General features: G+C 41.8%; 1 protein-coding gene across 2 annotated transcripts in view; it reads right to left on the reverse strand.

The window, feature by feature from the left end:
• Positions 1–11,605, reverse strand: part of LOC106594701 (lamin-L(III)) — a 31,580-nt gene extending 19,975 nt beyond the window's left edge. The window contains exon 1 of one of the 2 annotated variants that reach the window (XM_045708717.1): positions 10,855–11,605. In XM_045708717.1, coding sequence (XP_045564673.1) covers positions 10,855–11,219 — 365 coding nt within the window. In that variant the 5' untranslated portion in view covers positions 11,220–11,605. The remainder of the gene's footprint in view (positions 1–10,854) is intronic. The other variant, XM_045708716.1, reaches the window with a different exon arrangement.
• Positions 11,606–18,504: the final 6,899 nt, after the last annotated feature.

The raw sequence follows: 18,504 nt of genomic DNA on the forward strand, positions 1-18,504 counted from the left end.
GACAGAAGTCTGATGGTTACTATGGTTCCTGGTAGGATAGAATAGAGATGACAGAAGTCTGGTGGTTACTATGGTTCCTGTTAGGATAGAATAGAGACGACAGAAGTCTGATGGTTACTATGGTTCCTGGTAGGATAGAATAGAGACGACAGAAGTCTGGTGGTTACTATGGTTCCTGTTAGGATAGAATAGAGATGACAGAAGTCTGGTGGTTCCTGGTAGGATAGAATAGAGATGACAGAAGTCTGGTGGTTACTTTGGTTCCTGTTAGGATAGAATAGAGATGACAGAAGTCTGGTGGTTACTATGGTTCCTGGTAGGATAGAATAGAGATGACAGAAGTCTGGTGGTTCCTGGTAGGATAGAATAGAGATGACAGAAGTCTGGTGGTTACTATGGTTCCTGGTAGGATAGAATAGAGATGACAGAAGTCTGGTGGTTACTATGGTTCCTGTTAGGATAGAATAGAGATGACAGAAGTCTGGTGGTTCCTGTTAGAATAGAATAGAGATGACAGAAGTCTGGTGGTTACTATGGTTCCTGTTAGGATAGAATAGAGATGACAGAAGTCTGGTGGTTACTATGGTTCCTGTTAGGATAGAATAGAGATGACAGAAGTCTGGTGGTTACTATGGTTCCTGGTAGGATAGAATAGAGATGACAGAAGTCTGGTGGTTACTATGGTTCCTGTTAGGATAGAATAGAGATGACAGAAGTCTGGTGGTTCCTGTTAGGATAGAATAGAGATGACAGAAGTCTGATGGTTACTATGGTTCCTGGTAGGATAGAATAGAGATGACAGAAGTCTGGTGGTTCCTGTTAGGATAGAATAGAGATGACAGAAGTCTGGTGGTTACTATGGTTCCTGGTAGGATAGAATAGAGATGACAGAAGTCTGGTGGTTCCTGTTAGGATAGAATAGAGATGACAGAAGTCTGGTGGTTACTGTTAGGATAGAATAGAGATGACAGAAGTCTGGTGGTTCCTGTTAGGATAGAATAGAGATGACAGAAGTCTGGTGGTTACTATGGTTCCTGTTAGGATAGAATAGAGATGACAGAAGTCTGGTGGTTCCTGGTAGGATAGAATAGAGATGACAGAAGTCTGGTGGTTCCTGGTAGGATAGAATAGAGATGACAGAAGTCTGGTGGTTACTATGGTTCCTGTTAGGATAGAATAGAGATGACAGAAGTCTGGTGGTTACTATGGTTCCTGTTAGGATAGAATAGAGATGACAGAAGTCTGGTGGTTCCTGGTAGGATAGAATAGAGATGACAGAAGTCTGGTGGTTCCTGGTAGGATAGAATAGAGATGACAGAAGTCTGGTGGTTACTATGGTTCCTGTTAGGATAGAATAGAGATGACAGAAGTCTGATGGTTACTATGGTTCCTGTTAGGATAGAATAGAGATGACAGAAGTCTGGTGGTTACTATGGTTCCTGTTAGGATAGAATAGAGATGACAGAAGTCTGGTGGTTCCTGGTAGGATAGAATAGAGATGACAGAAGTCTGGTGGTTCCTGGTAGGATAGAATAGAGATGACAGAAGACTGGTGGTTACTGTTAGGATAGAATAGAGACGACAGAAGTCTGGTGGTTACTATGGTTCCTGTTAGGATAGAATAGAGATGACAGAAGTCTGGTGGTTACTATGGTTCCTGTTAGGATAGAATAGAGATGACAGAAGTCTGGTGGTTCCTGTTAGGATAGAATAGAGATGACAGAAGTCTGGTGGTTCCTGGTAGGATAGAATAGAGATGACAGAAGTCTGGTGGTTACTATGGTTCCTGTTAGGATAGAATAGAGATGACAGAAGTCTGGTGGTTACTATGGTTCCTGTTAGGATAGAATAGAGATGACAGAAGTCTGATGGTTACGATGGTTCCTCTTAGGATAGAATAGAGATGACAGAAGTCTGGTGGTTACTATGGTTCCTGTTAGGATAGAATAGAGATGACAGAAGTCTGGTGGTTCCTGGTAGGATAGAATAGAGATGACAGAAGTCTGGTGGTTCCTGTTAGGATAGAATAGAGATGACAGAAGTCTGGTGGTTACTATGGTTCCTGGTAGGATAGAATAGAGATGACAGAAGTCTGGTGGTTACTATGGTTCCTGGTAGGATAGATTAGAGATGACAGAAGTCTGGTGGTTACTATGGTTCCTGGTAGGATAGAATAGAGATGACAGAAGTCTGGTGGTTACTATGGTTCCTGTTAGGATAGAATAGAGATGACAGAAGTCTGGTGGTTCCTGTTAGGATAGAATAGAGATGACAGAAGTCTGGTGGTTACGAAAGTTCCTGGTAGGATAGAATAGAGATGACAGAAGTCTGGTGGTTACTATGGTTCCTGTTAGGATAGAATAGAGATGACAGAAGTCTGGTGGTTCCTGGTAGGATAGAATAGAGATGACAGAAGTCTGGTGGTTACTATGGTTCCTGTTAGGATAGAATAGAAATGACAGAAGTCTGATGGTTACTATGGTTCCTGGTAGGATAGAATAGAGATGACAGAAGTCTGGTGGTTCCTGGTAGGATAGAATAGAGATGACAGAAGACTGGTGGTTACTGTTAGGATAGAATAGAGATGACAGAAGTCTGGTGGTTACTATGGTTCCTGTTAGGATAGAATAGAGATGACAGAAGTCTGGTGGTTCCTGGTAGGATAGAATAGAGATGACAGAAGTCTGGTGGTTGCTATGGTTACTGTTAGGATAGAATAGAGATGACAGAAGTCTGATGGTTACTATGGTTACTGTTAGGATAGAATAGAGATGACAGAAGTCTGGTGGTTACTATGGTTCCTGTTAGGATAGAATAGAGATGACAGAAGTCTGGTGGTTGTCCTGGTAGGATAGAATAGAGATGACAGAAGTCTGGTGGTTACTATGGTTCCTGGTAGGATAGAATAGAGATGACAGAAGTCTGATGGTTACTATGGTTCCTGGTAGGATAGAATAGAGATGACAGAAGTCTGGTGGTTCCTGGTAGGATAGAATAGAGATGACAGAAGACTGGTGGTTACTGTTAGGATAGAATAGAGATGACAGAAGTCTGGTGGTTACTATGGTTCCTGTTAGGATAGAATAGAGATGACAGAAGTCTGATGGTTACTATGGTTCCTGTTAGGATAGAATAGAGATGACAGAAGTCTGGTGGTTACTATGGTTCCTGTTAGGATAGAATAGAGATGACAGAAGTCTGATGGTTACTATGGTTCCTGGTAGGATAGAATAGAGATGACAGAAGTCTGGTGGTTACTATGGTTCCTGTTAGGATAGAATAGAGACGACAGAAGTCTGATGGTTACTATGGTTCCTGGTAGGATAGAATAGAGACGACAGAAGTCTGGTGGTTACTATGGTTCCTGTTAGGATAGAATAGAGATGACAGAAGTCTGGTGGTTCCTGGTAGGATAGAATAGAGATGACAGAAGTCTGGTGGTTACTTTGGTTCCTGTTAGGATAGAATAGAGATGACAGAAGTCTGGTGGTTCCTGGTAGGATAGAATAGAGATGACAGAAGTCTGGTGGTTACTATGGTTCCTGGTAGGATAGAATAGAGATGACAGAAGTCTGGTGGTTACTATGGTTCCTGTTAGGATAGAATAGAGATGACAGAAGTCTGGTGGTTCCTGGTAGGATAGAATAGAGATGACAGAAGTCTGGTGGTTACTGTTAGGATAGAATAGAGATGACAGAAGTCTGATGGTTACTATGGTTCCTGTTAGGATAGAATAGAGATGACAGAAGTCTGGTGGTTACTATGGTTCCTGTTAGGATAGAATAGAGATGACAGAAGTCTGGTGGTTCCTGGTAGGATAGAATAGAGATGACAGAAGTCTGGTGGTTACTTTGGTTCCTGTTAGGATAGAATAGAGATGACAGAAGTCTGGTGGTTACTATGGTTCCTGTTAGGATAGAATAGAGATGACAGAAGTCTGGTGGTTACTATGGTTCCTGTTAGGATAGAATAGAGATGACAGAAGTCTGGTGGTTACTATGGTTCCTGTTAGGATAGAATAGAGATGACAGAAGTCTGATGGTTCCTGTTAGGATAGAATAGAGATGACAGAAGTCTGATGGTTCCTGTTAGGATAGAATAGAGATGACAGAAGTCTGGTGGTTCCTGTTAGGATAGAATAGAGATGACAGAAGTCTGGTGGTTACTATGGTTCCTGGTAGGATAGAATAGAGATGACAGAAGTCTGGTGGTTACTATGGTTCCTGGTAGGATAGAATAGAGATGACAGAAGTCTGATGGTTCCTGTTAGGATAGAATAGAGATGACAGAAGTCTGATGGTTCCTGTTAGGATAGAATAGAGATGACAGAAGTCTGGTGGTTACTATGGTTCCTGGTAGGATAGAATAGAGATGACAGAAGTCTGGTGGTTACTATGGTTCCTGGTAGGATAGAATAGAGATGACAGAAGTCTGGTGGTTACTATGGTTCCTGTTAGGATAGAATAGAAATGACAGAAGTCTGATGGTTACTATGGTTCCTGGTAGGATAGAATAGAGATGACAGAAGTCTGGTGGTTCCTGGTAGGATAGAATAGAGATGACAGAAGTCTGGTGGTTACTTTGGTTCCTGTTAGGATAGAATAGAGATGACAGAAGTCTGGTGGTTACTATGGTTCCTGGTAGGATAGAATAGAGATGACAGAAGTCTGGTGGTTCCTGGTAGGATAGAATAGAGATGACAGAAGTCTGGTGGTTACTATGGTTCCTGGTAGGATAGAATAGAGATGACAGAAGTCTGGTGGTTACTATGGTTCCTGTTAGGATAGAATAGAGATGACAGAAGTCTGGTGGTTCCTGGTAGGATAGAATAGAGATGACAGAAGTCTGGTGGTTACTGTTAGGATAGAATAGAGATGACAGAAGTCTGGTGGTTACTATGGTTCCTGTTAGGATAGAATAGAGATGACAGAAGTCTGGTGGTTACTATGGTTCCTGTTAGGATAGAATAGAGATGACAGAAGTCTGGTGGTTACTATGGTTCCTGTTAGGATAGAATAGAGATGACAGAAGTCTGATGGTTACTATGGTTCCTGGTAGGATAGAATAGAGATGACAGAAGTCTGGTGGTTACTATGGTTCCTGTTAGGATAGAATAGAGATGACAGAAGTCTGATGGTTACTATGGTTCCTGGTAGGATAGAATAGAGACGACAGAAGTCTGGTGGTTACTATGGTTCCTGTTAGGATAGAATAGAGATGACAGAAGTCTGGTGGTTCCTGGTAGGATAGAATAGAGATGACAGAAGTCTGGTGGTTACTTTGGTTCCTGTTAGGATAGAATAGAGATGACAGAAGTCTGGTGGTTACTATGGTTCCTGGTAGGATAGAATAGAGATGACAGAAGTCTGGTGGTTCCTGGTAGGATAGAATAGAGATGACAGAAGTCTGGTGGTTACTATGGTTCCTGGTAGGATAGAATAGAGATGACAGAAGTCTGGTGGTTACTATGGTTCCTGTTAGGATAGAATAGAGATGACAGAAGTCTGGTGGTTCCTGGTAGGATAGAATAGAGATGACAGAAGTCTGGTGGTTACTGTTAGGATAGAATAGAGATGACAGAAGTCTGATGGTTACTATGGTTCCTGTTAGGATAGAATAGAGATGACAGAAGTCTGGTGGTTACTATGGTTCCTGTTAGGATAGAATAGAGATGACAGAAGTCTGGTGGTTCCTGGTAGGATAGAATAGAGATGACAGAAGTCTGGTGGTTACTTTGGTTCCTGTTAGGATAGAATAGAGATGACAGAAGTCTGGTGGTTACTATGGTTCCTGGTAGGATAGAATAGAGATGACAGAAGTCTGGTGGTTACTATGGTTCCTGTTAGGATAGAATAGAGATGACAGAAGTCTGGTGGTTACTATGGTTCCTGTTAGGATAGAATAGAGATGACAGAAGTCTGGTGGTTCCTGGTAGGATAGAATAGAGATGACAGAAGTCTGGTGGTTACTATGGTTCCTGTTAGGATAGAATAGAGATGACAGAAGTCTGATGGTTCCTGTTAGGATAGAATAGAGATGACAGAAGTCTGATGGTTCCTGTTAGGATAGAATAGAGATGACAGAAGTCTGGTGGTTCCTGTTAGGATAGAATAGAGATGACAGAAGTCTGGTGGTTACTATGGTTCCTGGTAGGATAGAATAGAGATGACAGAAGTCTGGTGGTTACTATGGTTCCTGGTAGGATAGAATAGAGATGACAGAAGTCTGATGGTTCCTGTTAGGATAGAATAGAGATGACAGAAGTCTGATGGTTCCTGTTAGGATAGAATAGAGATGACAGAAGTCTGGTGGTTACTATGGTTCCTGGTAGGATAGAATAGAGATGACAGAAGTCTGGTGGTTACTATGGTTCCTGGTAGGATAGAATAGAGATGACAGAAGTCTGGTGGTTACTATGGTTCCTGTTAGGATAGAATAGAAATGACAGAAGTCTGATGGTTACTATGGTTCCTGGTAGGATAGAATAGAGATGACAGAAGTCTGGTGGTTCCTGGTAGGATAGAATAGAGATGACAGAAGACTGGTGGTTACTGTTAGGATAGAATAGAGATGACAGAAGTCTGGTGGTTCCTGGTAGGATAGAATAGAGATGACAGAAGTCTGGTGGTTACTATGGTTCCTGTTAGGATAGAATAGAGATGACAGAAGTCTGGTGGTTCCTGGTAGGATAGAATAGAGATGACAGAAGTCTGGTGGTTACTATGGTTCCTGTTAGGATAGAATAGAGATGACAGAAGTCTGGTGGTTACTATGGTTCCTGTTAGGATAGAATAGAGATGACAGAAGTCTGGTGGTTACTATGGTTCCTGTTAGGATAGAATAGAGATGACAGAAGTCTGATGGTTACTATGGTTCCTGGTAGGATAGAATAGAGATGACAGAAGTCTGGTGGTTACTATGGTTCCTGTTAGGATAGAATAGAGATGACAGAAGTCTGATGGTTACTATGGTTCCTGGTAGGATAGAATAGAGACGACAGAAGTCTGGTGGTTACGATGGTTCCTGTTAGGATAGAATAGAGATGACAGAAGTCTGGTGGTTACTATGGTTCCTGTTAGGATAGAATAGAGATGACAGAAGTCTGATGGTTACTATGGTTCCTGGTAGGATAGAATAGAGATGACAGAAGTCTGGTGGTTCCTGGTAGGATAGAATAGAGATGACAGAAGTCTGGTGGTTACTTTGGTTCCTGTTAGGATAGAATAGAGATGACAGAAGTCTGGTGGTTACTATGGTTCCTGGTAGGATAGAATAGAGATGACAGAAGTCTGGTGGTTACTATGGTTCCTGTTAGGATAGAATAGAGATGACAGAAGTCTGGTGGTTACTATGGTTCCTGGTAGGATAGAATAGAGATGACAGAAGTCTGGTGGTTACTATGGTTCCTGGTAGGATAGAATAGAGATGACAGAAGTCTGGTGGTTCCTGGTAGGATAGAATAGAGATGACAGAAGTCTGGTGGTTACTATGGTTCCTGGTAGGATAGAATAGAGATGACAGAAGTCTGGTGGTTACTATGGTTCCTGTTAGGATAGAATAGAGATGACAGAAGTCTGGTGGTTCCTGGTAGGATAGAATAGAGATGACAGAAGTCTGGTGGTTACTATGGTTCCTGTTAGGATAGAATAGAGATGACAGAAGTCTGGTGGTTACTATGGTTCCTGTTAGGATAGAATAGAGATGACAGAAGTCTGGTGGTTACTATGGTTCCTGTTAGGATAGAATAGAGATGACAGAAGTCTGGTGGTTCCTGGTAGGATAGAATAGAGATGACAGAAGTCTGGTGGTTACTTTGGTTCCTGTTAGGATAGAATAGAGATGACAGAAGTCTGGTGGTTACTATGGTTCCTGGTAGGATAGAATAGAGATGACAGAAGTCTGGTGGTTACTATGGTTCCTGTTAGGATAGAATAGAGATGACAGAAGTCTGGTGGTTACTATGGTTCCTGTTAGGATAGAATAGAGATGACAGAAGTCTGGTGGTTCCTGGTAGGATAGAATAGAGATGACAGAAGTCTGGTGGTTACTATGGTTCCTGTTAGGATAGAATAGAGATGACAGAAGTCTGATGGTTCCTGTTAGGATAGAATAGAGATGACAGAAGTCTGATGGTTCCTGTTAGGATAGAATAGAGATGACAGAAGTCTGGTGGTTCCTGTTAGGATAGAATAGAGATGACAGAAGTCTGGTGGTTACTATGGTTCCTGGTAGGATAGAATAGAGATGACAGAAGTCTGGTGGTTACTATGGTTCCTGGTAGGATAGAATAGAGATGACAGAAGTCTGATGGTTCCTGTTAGGATAGAATAGAGATGACAGAAGTCTGATGGTTCCTGTTAGGATAGAATAGAGATGACAGAAGTCTGATGGTTCCTGTTAGGATAGAATAGAGATGACAGAAGTCTGGTGGTTACTATGGTTCCTGTTAGGATAGAATAGAGATGACAGAAGTCTGGTGATACTATGGTTCCTGTTAGGATAGAATAGAGATGACAGAAGTCTGGTGGTTACTATGGTTCCTGTTAGGATAGAATAGAGATGACAGAAGTCTGATGGTTCCTGGTAGGATAGAATAGAGATGACAGAAGTCTGGTGGTTACTATGGTTCCTGGTAGGATAGAATAGAGATGACAGAAGTCTGGTGGTTCCTGGTAGGATAGAATAGAGATGACAGAAGTCTGGTGGTTCCTGTTAGGATAGAATAGAGATGACAGAAGTCTGATGGTTACTATGGTTCCTGTTAGGATAGAATAGAGATGACAGAAGTCAGTGGTTACTATGGTTCCTGTTAGGATAGAATAGAGATGACAGAAGTCTGATGGTTACTATGGTTCCTGTTAGGATAGAATAGAGATGACAGAAGTCTGGTGGTTACTATGGTTCCTGTTAGGATAGAATAGAGATGACAGAAGTCTGGTGGTTACTATGGTTCCTGTTAGGATAGAATAGAGATGACAGAAGTCTGGTGGTTACTATGGTTCCTGTTAGGATAGAATAGAGATGACAGAAGTCTGGTGGTTACTATGGTTCCTGGTAGGATAGAATAGAGATGACAGAAGTCTGGTGGTTACTATGGTTACTGTTAGGATAGAATAGAGATGACAGAAGTCTGGTGGTTACTATGGTTCCTGGTAGGATAGAATAGAGATGACAGAAGTCTGGTGGTTCCTGTTAGGATAGAATAGAGATGACAGAAGTCTGGTGGTTCCTGGTAGGATAGAATAGAGATGACAGAAGTCTGGTGGTTACTATGGTTCCTGTTAGGATAGAATAGAGATGACAGAAGTCTGGTGGTTCCTGGTAGGATAGAATAGAGATGACAGAAGTCTGGTGGTTACTATGGTTCCTGGTAGGATAGAATAGAGATGACAGAAGTCTGATGGTTACTATGGTTCCTGTTAGGATAGAATAGAGATGACAGAAGTCTGGTGGTTACTATGGTTCCTGTTAGGATAGAATAGAGATGACAGAAGTCTGATGGTTACTATGGTTCCTGGTAGGATAGAATAGAGATGACAGAAGTCTGGTGGTTCCTGTTAGGATAGAATAGAGATGACAGAAGTCTGGTGGTTACTATGGTTACTGTTAGGATAGAATAGAGATGACAGAAGTCTGGTGGTTCCTGTTAGGATAGAATAGAGATGACAGAAGTCTGGTGGTTCCTGTTAGGATAGAATAGAGATGACAGAAGTCTGGTGGTTACTTGGTTCCTGTTAGGACAGAATAGAGATGACAGAAGTCTGGTGGTTACTATGGTTCCTGTTAGGATAGAATAGAGATGACAGAAGTCTGGTGGTTACTTTCCTGTTAGGATAGAATAGAGATGACAGAAGTCTGGTGGTTCTTTTCCTGTTAGGACAGAATAGAGATGACAGAAGTCTGGTGGTTACTATGGTTCCTGGTAGGATAGAATAGAGATGACAGAAGTCTGGTGGTTCCTGGTAGGATAGAATAGAGATGACAGAAGTCTGGTGGTTACTATGGTTCCTGTTAGGATAGAATAGAGATGACAGAAGTCTGGTGGTTCCTGTTAGGATAGAATAGAGATGACAGAAGTCTGGTGGTTACTATGGTTCCTGTTAGGATAGAATAGAGATGACAGAAGTCAAGTGCTTATATGCTTCACTTCCTGAAGGGAGGGATTAGAGATAGTTTTCATTGTTACTTTTAATGCGGATGTTAATACATGGCATATGGTTCTATTGATATTAGGCTACTATTATGATATTGTGGTTATTAAACCAAGACATAGCAGAAGGATAATAATAACAGGAAGATATTCTCATGCTTCTTATTAGGAAAGAAAGATGACAAACCAAATCTCTCTGAGGTCTCTTCCTCAAAGGTAATCATGGATATGCCTTACTATCTGTAGATCATATCGTGCAAAGACAAACATTATTTTATCATAAATGGGGGAACCCCACTCTCCAAGGGTGTCTAAGGGGAGTTGGGATATGCAAAAAAACACATTAACAATTCACATGTGTATAATACACAGTTATACATGGGTGAAATAGGACAAATAAGTACCCACCTAATTATTATTATTTAAATCGTTATTTGCGATTGTTTAATTAATAATAAAGGCTACACGTTGATTTTTGAAGAATTTAACTTAGAAATGCATCATTAGCTTAGCTCAACTGTCGTACCCTATCCCAAAATATAAACTTTTTTACTGCAACAATTTAGGCCTAATTGCAAACTAACACTTTATGCTATTTTTATTTTAAAAAACGATGGATCTCAACAATCAATGACAACAGCGCGAATGCACAGGACAAACATAGATACATAGATTGGTTTGTAGGTTATTATATCTAACGTTACCTGGCTTGTAGTTTGCTATGCTCTTCAGAAAGATGACCCATCTCTATCTGCAGCCGGGCCCTATCGTTAGCCAGCACGTCCAAGCTCTTCCTCGCGTCGGCCAACTCGGTCTCGTACAGCCGCCGAACGTTGGCCGTCTCCCGGGTCGTGGACTCCTCTTTCTCCTCCAGGAGAAGCAGCATTGAGGACTTGTCATTCTCCAGCTGGCGGACCCGCTCTATGTAGGCGGCCAGGCGGTCGTTCAGGTGGCTAAGCTCCTCTTTCTCCTGGCTTCTGGAGAGCCGGGTTGGGCTGGTGCTGGACGGGCCGGCGCCGCTTCGTCGGGAGGAGCGAGTTGAGCGACTGGTTGAGGTAACTGAAGCCATTGTGCGTCCTCATGTGACTGCATGCGCTGGGTTTGGGCTGAGTTTGCACCAATACTTTATGTATACAACTAGATGATTTTTAGGGGGCGCTGTGTTGAAGCCGCCGTTCCTCCATCTTGGCACTCCCCCAACGTTGTAAAACATTTATGAAGCTATACAGATGCATTTATTAAGGTCTACATTCGTTTTTGCCACATTCATTATATTACATACGCCTTAATGCATACTTTTAAATTAAAATTATGTGACCTAAACCTACAAATAAAATATTTTCAAAAAATATAAAAACATTACAAGTAAAACAAGTACACTTTTTAGAGATAGCTAATGTTACTGTCCTCAACATTACAAAATAAGTACTTAAATACATGTAATTTTGTCCTTGAAACAATTATTTGAAATACTGTAGAATTCCATTCATTCCTGTGGAGGACTGCTCCTACTGGGATGTGCTCTCAATGGCCAATAGATAGAAATACATTCCAGGATTTATATACATTATTGGTTTGCTCTGAGTTCTTCTTCTTCTTCTTCTTCTTTTTTTTTTTTTTCCTTTTTTCTTCTTTTTCTTCGGTGGTATAATGGTGGTCCGCAAACAAACGTTTGAGGTGAATGCTGACACCTACTGTGCTGGAGGTGGTGGCGCAGAGTAATGGAGAATAAATGAAAAATCAGTGTATGTTATAAATAAATGGAGGGCATCCGTAGAATAACGTGGAATAAGCAAGTACGTGTAAAGCCTATCAATGACAAAAGAAACGTGCATTACACTTATTAGAGATTTCACATGACATTCCTACACAATTAAATGTTGTAAGAGTGTGGAGGTGCATTACTAGAAAAAAATACTGTAGTCATATGATTGTGAATTTTAAGGTCATTGGTCCATTTGAATTAATTATTTGTTTGCTCTGATTAGTTGCAGGAGTGGCTCTGGAACCATTCAGTTCGATTAAATGTTTGCAACGTTCGGTAACGGCTTGTACTGAACGTTCTTGAACAGACTTTGATGTATGTTTGCTCCATTTGGTGGGTGTGGCTTGGTGCAATGAGTGGTGTATTTAAAGGGCAGCGGTGCATTTTGAACCTACAACACAACCCCTCCTAGTTGTTCAACTGGTCGTTCAGAACAGCACCATTTCCGTTTAATTGAACGTTGCAGTATGGTTTTTCGTACTGAACGCAGCCCTGACCTACTGTAGCAGCAAACCTACTTTCATTGAGGGGATTCGATTCATCTAGCCGGGCGCCCGGGTTGGCGTGTTGTGCATCGAGTGAAAGTTGGTTCCATTAGTTTTGGAACCGAGCTGCCTCCTGGGCGTGAGCCAGGCGCCCCGTTCAAATCCCACGGTGAAGTCGAGTAGGATTCTGTGTTTTCACATGCGATTGGTTTTGATAAAAATGTTTTACGTGCCTTCCCAATGAAAACTAGTTTGAAAATTCAAACGTATATTTTATGGAAAAAATAGGTTCTATGTTTCTGGAAGATGCACCATGCTGCCTTCATGTTGACGACATGGCCGATCGGCCCAGATTACTGTTCCATTTGAGAAGGGCGCTCCTCCCTCACCGCTTTTTCCCGTTCGAGTCATGGGCCATAGACCGATGCTCCACGGCTCAGCATAATCAAATCCAACGATTCACAGCTGACAAGGCTTCTATCCAGTCTCTGTGTTCAGTTAATGTGTTAATTGTAAGTAGGCCTATCCTGAGTACAACTTGTTTGGTAATTGTGCGGACATGGAGACAGCCAGCAAAGGTATTTATTGTGTATTTGTACAAAAGCTTGATTATTTACACGCCACCTGTCGGATGGTTGTAACCAACTATTATTCATTATATTGACAACATAGTCGAGTGACCACTCTAACGGGCGAGATCAGGTGGGACCATTTTAGCCAATGAGAGGGCAGATATATGCGTGAACAACAGGCACAACTCCAATATAAAATGTGTTTTTTTCAAAGTTGCTGAAATACCACATGCTTCAACTTATATCAGTGCATTCTTAATAAAAACCTAACCATTACGAAACTTCTATTCGATCAAAGAAGCCTCATATAGCAAATTAGCAATTGCATTTTTTGCTGACCAAATTCGACACACTCATTGACCTCCTTTGTGGACAGATTTTGGTCGGAGTAAACCCTCTCGCTTCGCCGCTTTCTCTCTGTTGTAACATGTGCAAAAATATGAATAGAACATTGTAACAACCACAGGTTTTATGATAGGGCAGGATCAATGGAGACTACAACTGGATGCTGGTAATGGGATCACACAACACAGGATTATCACCAAATATATATTTTATTACAAAGATGTTTAAAATAGTACACAAGCTGTAGGGGCTGGTGGGCTTAGAATGGCAGTTTGAGTGTTTTCAATACAAAAGGCTGATATAATCATTTCAGTGTAACACGCAATATTACATTCTTCAGTAATGTAGCTCAGGCACAGCAAATGTCAAGATATTAAGTTCAGCAGCACAAACTTCACACAACACGTCTTGTAAGGTAGGGGCCTATTTCCAAAAGGGTCTCAATGTTGTAAACACTGAAAGTGCTTCATGCAATAAATAATCAAGCACTTGTACAATATAAATACATGAAATATGTCCCATCTGATTACTGTAATTTGTCAGTGGTTAGGTAAGAATGCTGGACAAGCTGCCTTTGTGTCCCAAACTCTCCTGACTCCTGGCTTTCATGGGTCCCTCCAGCTCTCAAACTCACTTGACTCAACATGCTGTCTCTCAGGCTCCCTCCAAATGCCTTCTACAAGAAGATGGAGGGGCTCTTTGCGGATCACGGTTACCCTGAGAAGAATTGAGAAGTTCAGACGTAAATTGGGGAACATGCTAAGAACCTACAAACAGGCCAAAGAACGTTGCCGGGAGACAGGTCAAAGAACTTTGCCGGGAGACAGGCCAAGGGAGAACCACTTGGCTGTGCTTTGAGGTTGATGTCTCTCTGGTGCATAGGGTTATGATTAACACAATATGACCTTCTGTATTTCTTATTCCCCTCAGGTAATGAATGACATACAGTTTATAAATCATTCACAATTTATTCTAACATAAGTTGAAACAAAAAAACATATTTTGGTGTTCACACGTGTATTTGTTTGATTTACAAAGTCTGCACAGGACCAAGAAAAAAATCTAAACTGAAATTGAGACGGTTGGCTCTGTTCTTATGCATTTCACTGTTCTTGTGCATGTGACAATAACACCTGAACTCAGAGGAGAAGGTGGTTCGAGACCTCAATGCTGGAGGCAGTGGCTGCCATGCAGCACATTCTTCAGCAGATGCATATAAGTCAGAAAGAAATGGTTACACTGTTGAAAAAGGAAAACAAATGATGCTTGACATTCCTTCTTGTCTGTCTTTACTATCCCAGGTGTTGTCCCATTATGTCATTTGGAGTGTTTATCTCCTTTATGGTGGAACCATTGAACACCTCTAACAATAGACATGCAGGTGGTAAACTTGTTTCTAAAATGCTGCTTTCACTTTGTGCAAAGTATAACCCTTTAACCAGCCTGAGTGTGTTGTTTCTTTGTCGACGACAGGCAGTCTGGATATGGAATCTTTATCTGATTTGAATCAGGCACAGGATGACAGGAGGTTGAACCGAGGTTCCCAGATGGATTTTGGCATGAAACGATGCCTGTCAGACAGATCAGTTTCGTCATCTTCAAAAAATGCAGCCAGTTTCAATTGTCTGTGGTAGGAATGTATCTCTGCATAGTTGTGTCTTGCAGCCCCATGTAATGCCCAGCGTTGGAATAAAGGACAGACCTCGTCGTGGTAAAGTACTCTGAGCCAATGTCGGGCGGAAGTGACTGGATAGTTCACCTTCGGCACCCAGATTGATGCTCTGTATTGAACAGAAGGCGAACACTCTTGTTGTGGGACTGAGTCGTGCCCTTGTCCATGTTGTTAAGACCAAAGGACAGGATCACCTTCCTCACCTAGGGAAAACATCCTTCCTTGTGGTCCCTCCCAACTTCCTGCCAGTAGGAAAGGAAGTCACTGGATGCCCCCAAATGCACCACCCGTCTGATGTCGTCCACCTGGATGCCCATGCCGAACGCCACTGTGGCCACCACACACCTGATGTGGCCATTGCCTGAAGTAAAGTCTGACAGAATGTGCTCCTAGGTCTCTGGGTATGTCTGGCTGTGAAACATCTCCACCATTCTTGTGTCTATGCACTGAGTTTCTCCAGGCATAAGGTCCCAGTGCTTCCCGAAGTCAGAAGTAAACTTCCGTGACCCGTTTAATGGTCCTGCAGACATCAAAGACAAGTAATATTGGTACTGATTTGTTAATAATTCATTCCTACATACATTCCTACATGTCTTTTTTTACATGACGGAATTGCCAAATGCATCATTTATAGTTACGACAGTGGATGTACTGTACTGCATGCTGCATAACACATTTCAGTGCCTCTAAAAGGGTGTAGGTTCCCTTGGACTCAACAAACCTGAAGTACACTATGACCTTGGTTGCTTCTCTGCCACCTTCTCTCAATTTATCCACCAGCCATGGCCCCTCAACTACGATGTTGATGCTATGGACGGACAGTTAGATTTTGGGTCAGTCTTGGATCTGATGATACACAAGCCCAGTTGTATAGTTACTGTAGCATTCGCATCATGGAACATGTGACAATGAAACATGCAATAATTTCACAATCATGGGCTGGGAAAAAGCACTGTGTAAGCTATCATTAATAAAGGAGGAAGTAGCCACAATCACAGACTAGGAATAACAGTCATCATCTCAACGGAGCTCATGGAGAGGTCTATGCGCTCAATGGGTGAGCAGGACGGGTGATGAAATTATACTCCTCACAGAAGGGATTTTAAGGTACTCCTCTCGAAAGGATGTGAGCCCCTAATAAACAGACAGACCAGTGGAAGAGGATTTAGGAATTTCTGATTAAATTTGGCAGAGTATGCTTCAGAGAATACATTCTTCATCTATATGTCTGAGACAAGCTATAATACAATTTAAAATAGTCATTCGGCTGCATTGGTCAAAGGCAAAATGATCCAAGTTTAGACCAGAAATAGATCCCACTTGTGACTGATGTATTAATTAAGGAAGGCTCCTGCTACCTTATTTCACATGCTTTGGACATACACAAAATGTATTGATTTCTGGAAGTCCATTTCTGAGATGTTTTCCAAGGTACTGGAGAGGCCTATAGAACCTTCTGCCTTTGTTGCAGTGGAGGCTCCTCAGAAGGGGAGGATCATCCTCCACAGTGAATTTCATAAAAATAGTGAAACATTAAAAAAGTTATTATTTTTAGGTAAGACTATACTAAATATTTATTCACGTCACCAAATAATTCATTAAAACACACTGTTTTGCAATGAAGGTCTACAGAATCCTCAGCAGCACTCTGTAGGGCAGCACCATGGTATAGCCAGCAGACCGCTAGCTTCTGTCCTTCTCTGGGTACATTGACTTCAATACAAAAGCTAGTAGGCTCATGGTTCTCACCCCGTTCCATAGACTTACACAGTAATTATGACAACTTCCCGGAGGAGGTCCTCCAACCTGTCAGAGCTCTTGCAGAATAAACTGACATGTTGTCTACCCAATCAAAGGATCAGAGAATTAATCTAGTACTGAAAGCATAAGCTACAGCTAGCTAGCACTGCACTGCATAAAATGTGTTGAGTAGTTGACTCAAAGAGAGAGAATGACTATATTTGAACAGTTTTGAACACATTTCTTTCTTCCAAAATTAAGAAGGAAGAGAGAGAGATATACTTCATAGTGTATATTCTTTTCACTTTCACTTACTTAGCTAGCTAGTTTATCCTACTCAAACACCTGGCTCAAACAGAGAGGGGGGTTATGTTAGCTAGTTGGCTATGGCTATTCAACACTGGAACTCTTTCCAAGTCAACGTAAGCTTTTGGTTTTATTATTGCCACCGGGGTGTAACGGCTAAACTGTACTGCACCGGGGAGTAACGGCTAAACTGTACTGCACCGGGGAGTAACGGCTAAACTGTACTGCACCGGGGTGTAACGGCTAAACTGTACTGCACCGGGGAGTAACGGCTAAACTGTACTGCACCGGGGTGTAACGGCTAAACTGTACTGCACCGGGGAGTAACGGCTAAACTGTACTGCACCGGGGAGTAACTGCTAAACTGTACTGCACCGGGGAGTAACGGCTAAACTGTACTGCACCGGGGAGTAACGGCTAAACTGTACTGCACCGGGGAGTAACGGCTAAACTGTACTGCACCGGGGTGTAACGGCTAAACTGTACTGCACCGGGGAGTAACGGCTAAACTGCTTGAGGCTGACTGTACACTGTACTGCATGATTAGCGGGTTTACTAACACATTAGTTCTAGTAGCTATGTTGTCTATGACATGGATGTAGGGTGTGTGTAGCGGTTAGCGGGAGGTTTTTTGCCTGGTCACAGACAGCTGATGTAAAGTCCACAAGGGAAATGAAAAAGTGAGAGGAGAGCGCATAGATAGATGCGAGACGTTATTATATATATTCAACAAACTGTTTGTATGTGGCTGCTATGAAAGTGAACTGTGTTTGCGTGTGATCAGGGCTGTATTCATTGCTGCAATTATTTTGAAAAATGATTCTTAAACGGAAGCAAACAGGACAAAATGGGATACACATATCTGAATTTGTCCAATAGAAACTCTAGTTTGCAACTGTTAGACTAATGATTACACCCTAGATCAGCTAGATGCAGGCAAGAGTCAGTATTGAATGAAGGCTAGGTTGTAGTAACCTCATGATGGTTATAGGGAAAATAAGAGTATCATGTAGTCACCTAAACCTATCAATGTAACATTGAGCTGGGTGAATGGAATATGAATAACAGTCATCCAACATGCTGTAATAGAAATAAGGCCATGTTCATAAAAAAAAGGTATAATCTCCCTCATCTTTAACTGCACCAATGGGCCACTGCTTTGTTGCATTATTGGGAGTGGGAACACAGGATGCCCCTCTGGACAGTTATATGGGCAATATGGTAGCATTTACTAGGCTACTCTAATAGTTAGACTTGTTATATTGTTGACGTGGAAAGATCGGTTTCCTTCTACTGTTAGCCATTGGATAAAGGAAGTCATGCGTCAGCTCAAGCTAGAGAAAATGCGCTATTCCTTAAAATGATCTGCAATTCAATTATATGATATCTGGCAACCTTTCCTATCTTTTGTAGAAAACATGGACCTAGCTAATTTCCCAACTGCATAAACTAACCCAAATAAGAATTTA

The sequence above is a fragment of the Salmo salar genome, chromosome ssa26 (genome assembly GCF_905237065.1).
Source record: "Salmo salar chromosome ssa26, Ssal_v3.1, whole genome shotgun sequence".
Classification (NCBI taxonomy): domain Eukaryota; kingdom Metazoa; phylum Chordata; class Actinopteri; order Salmoniformes; family Salmonidae; genus Salmo; species Salmo salar.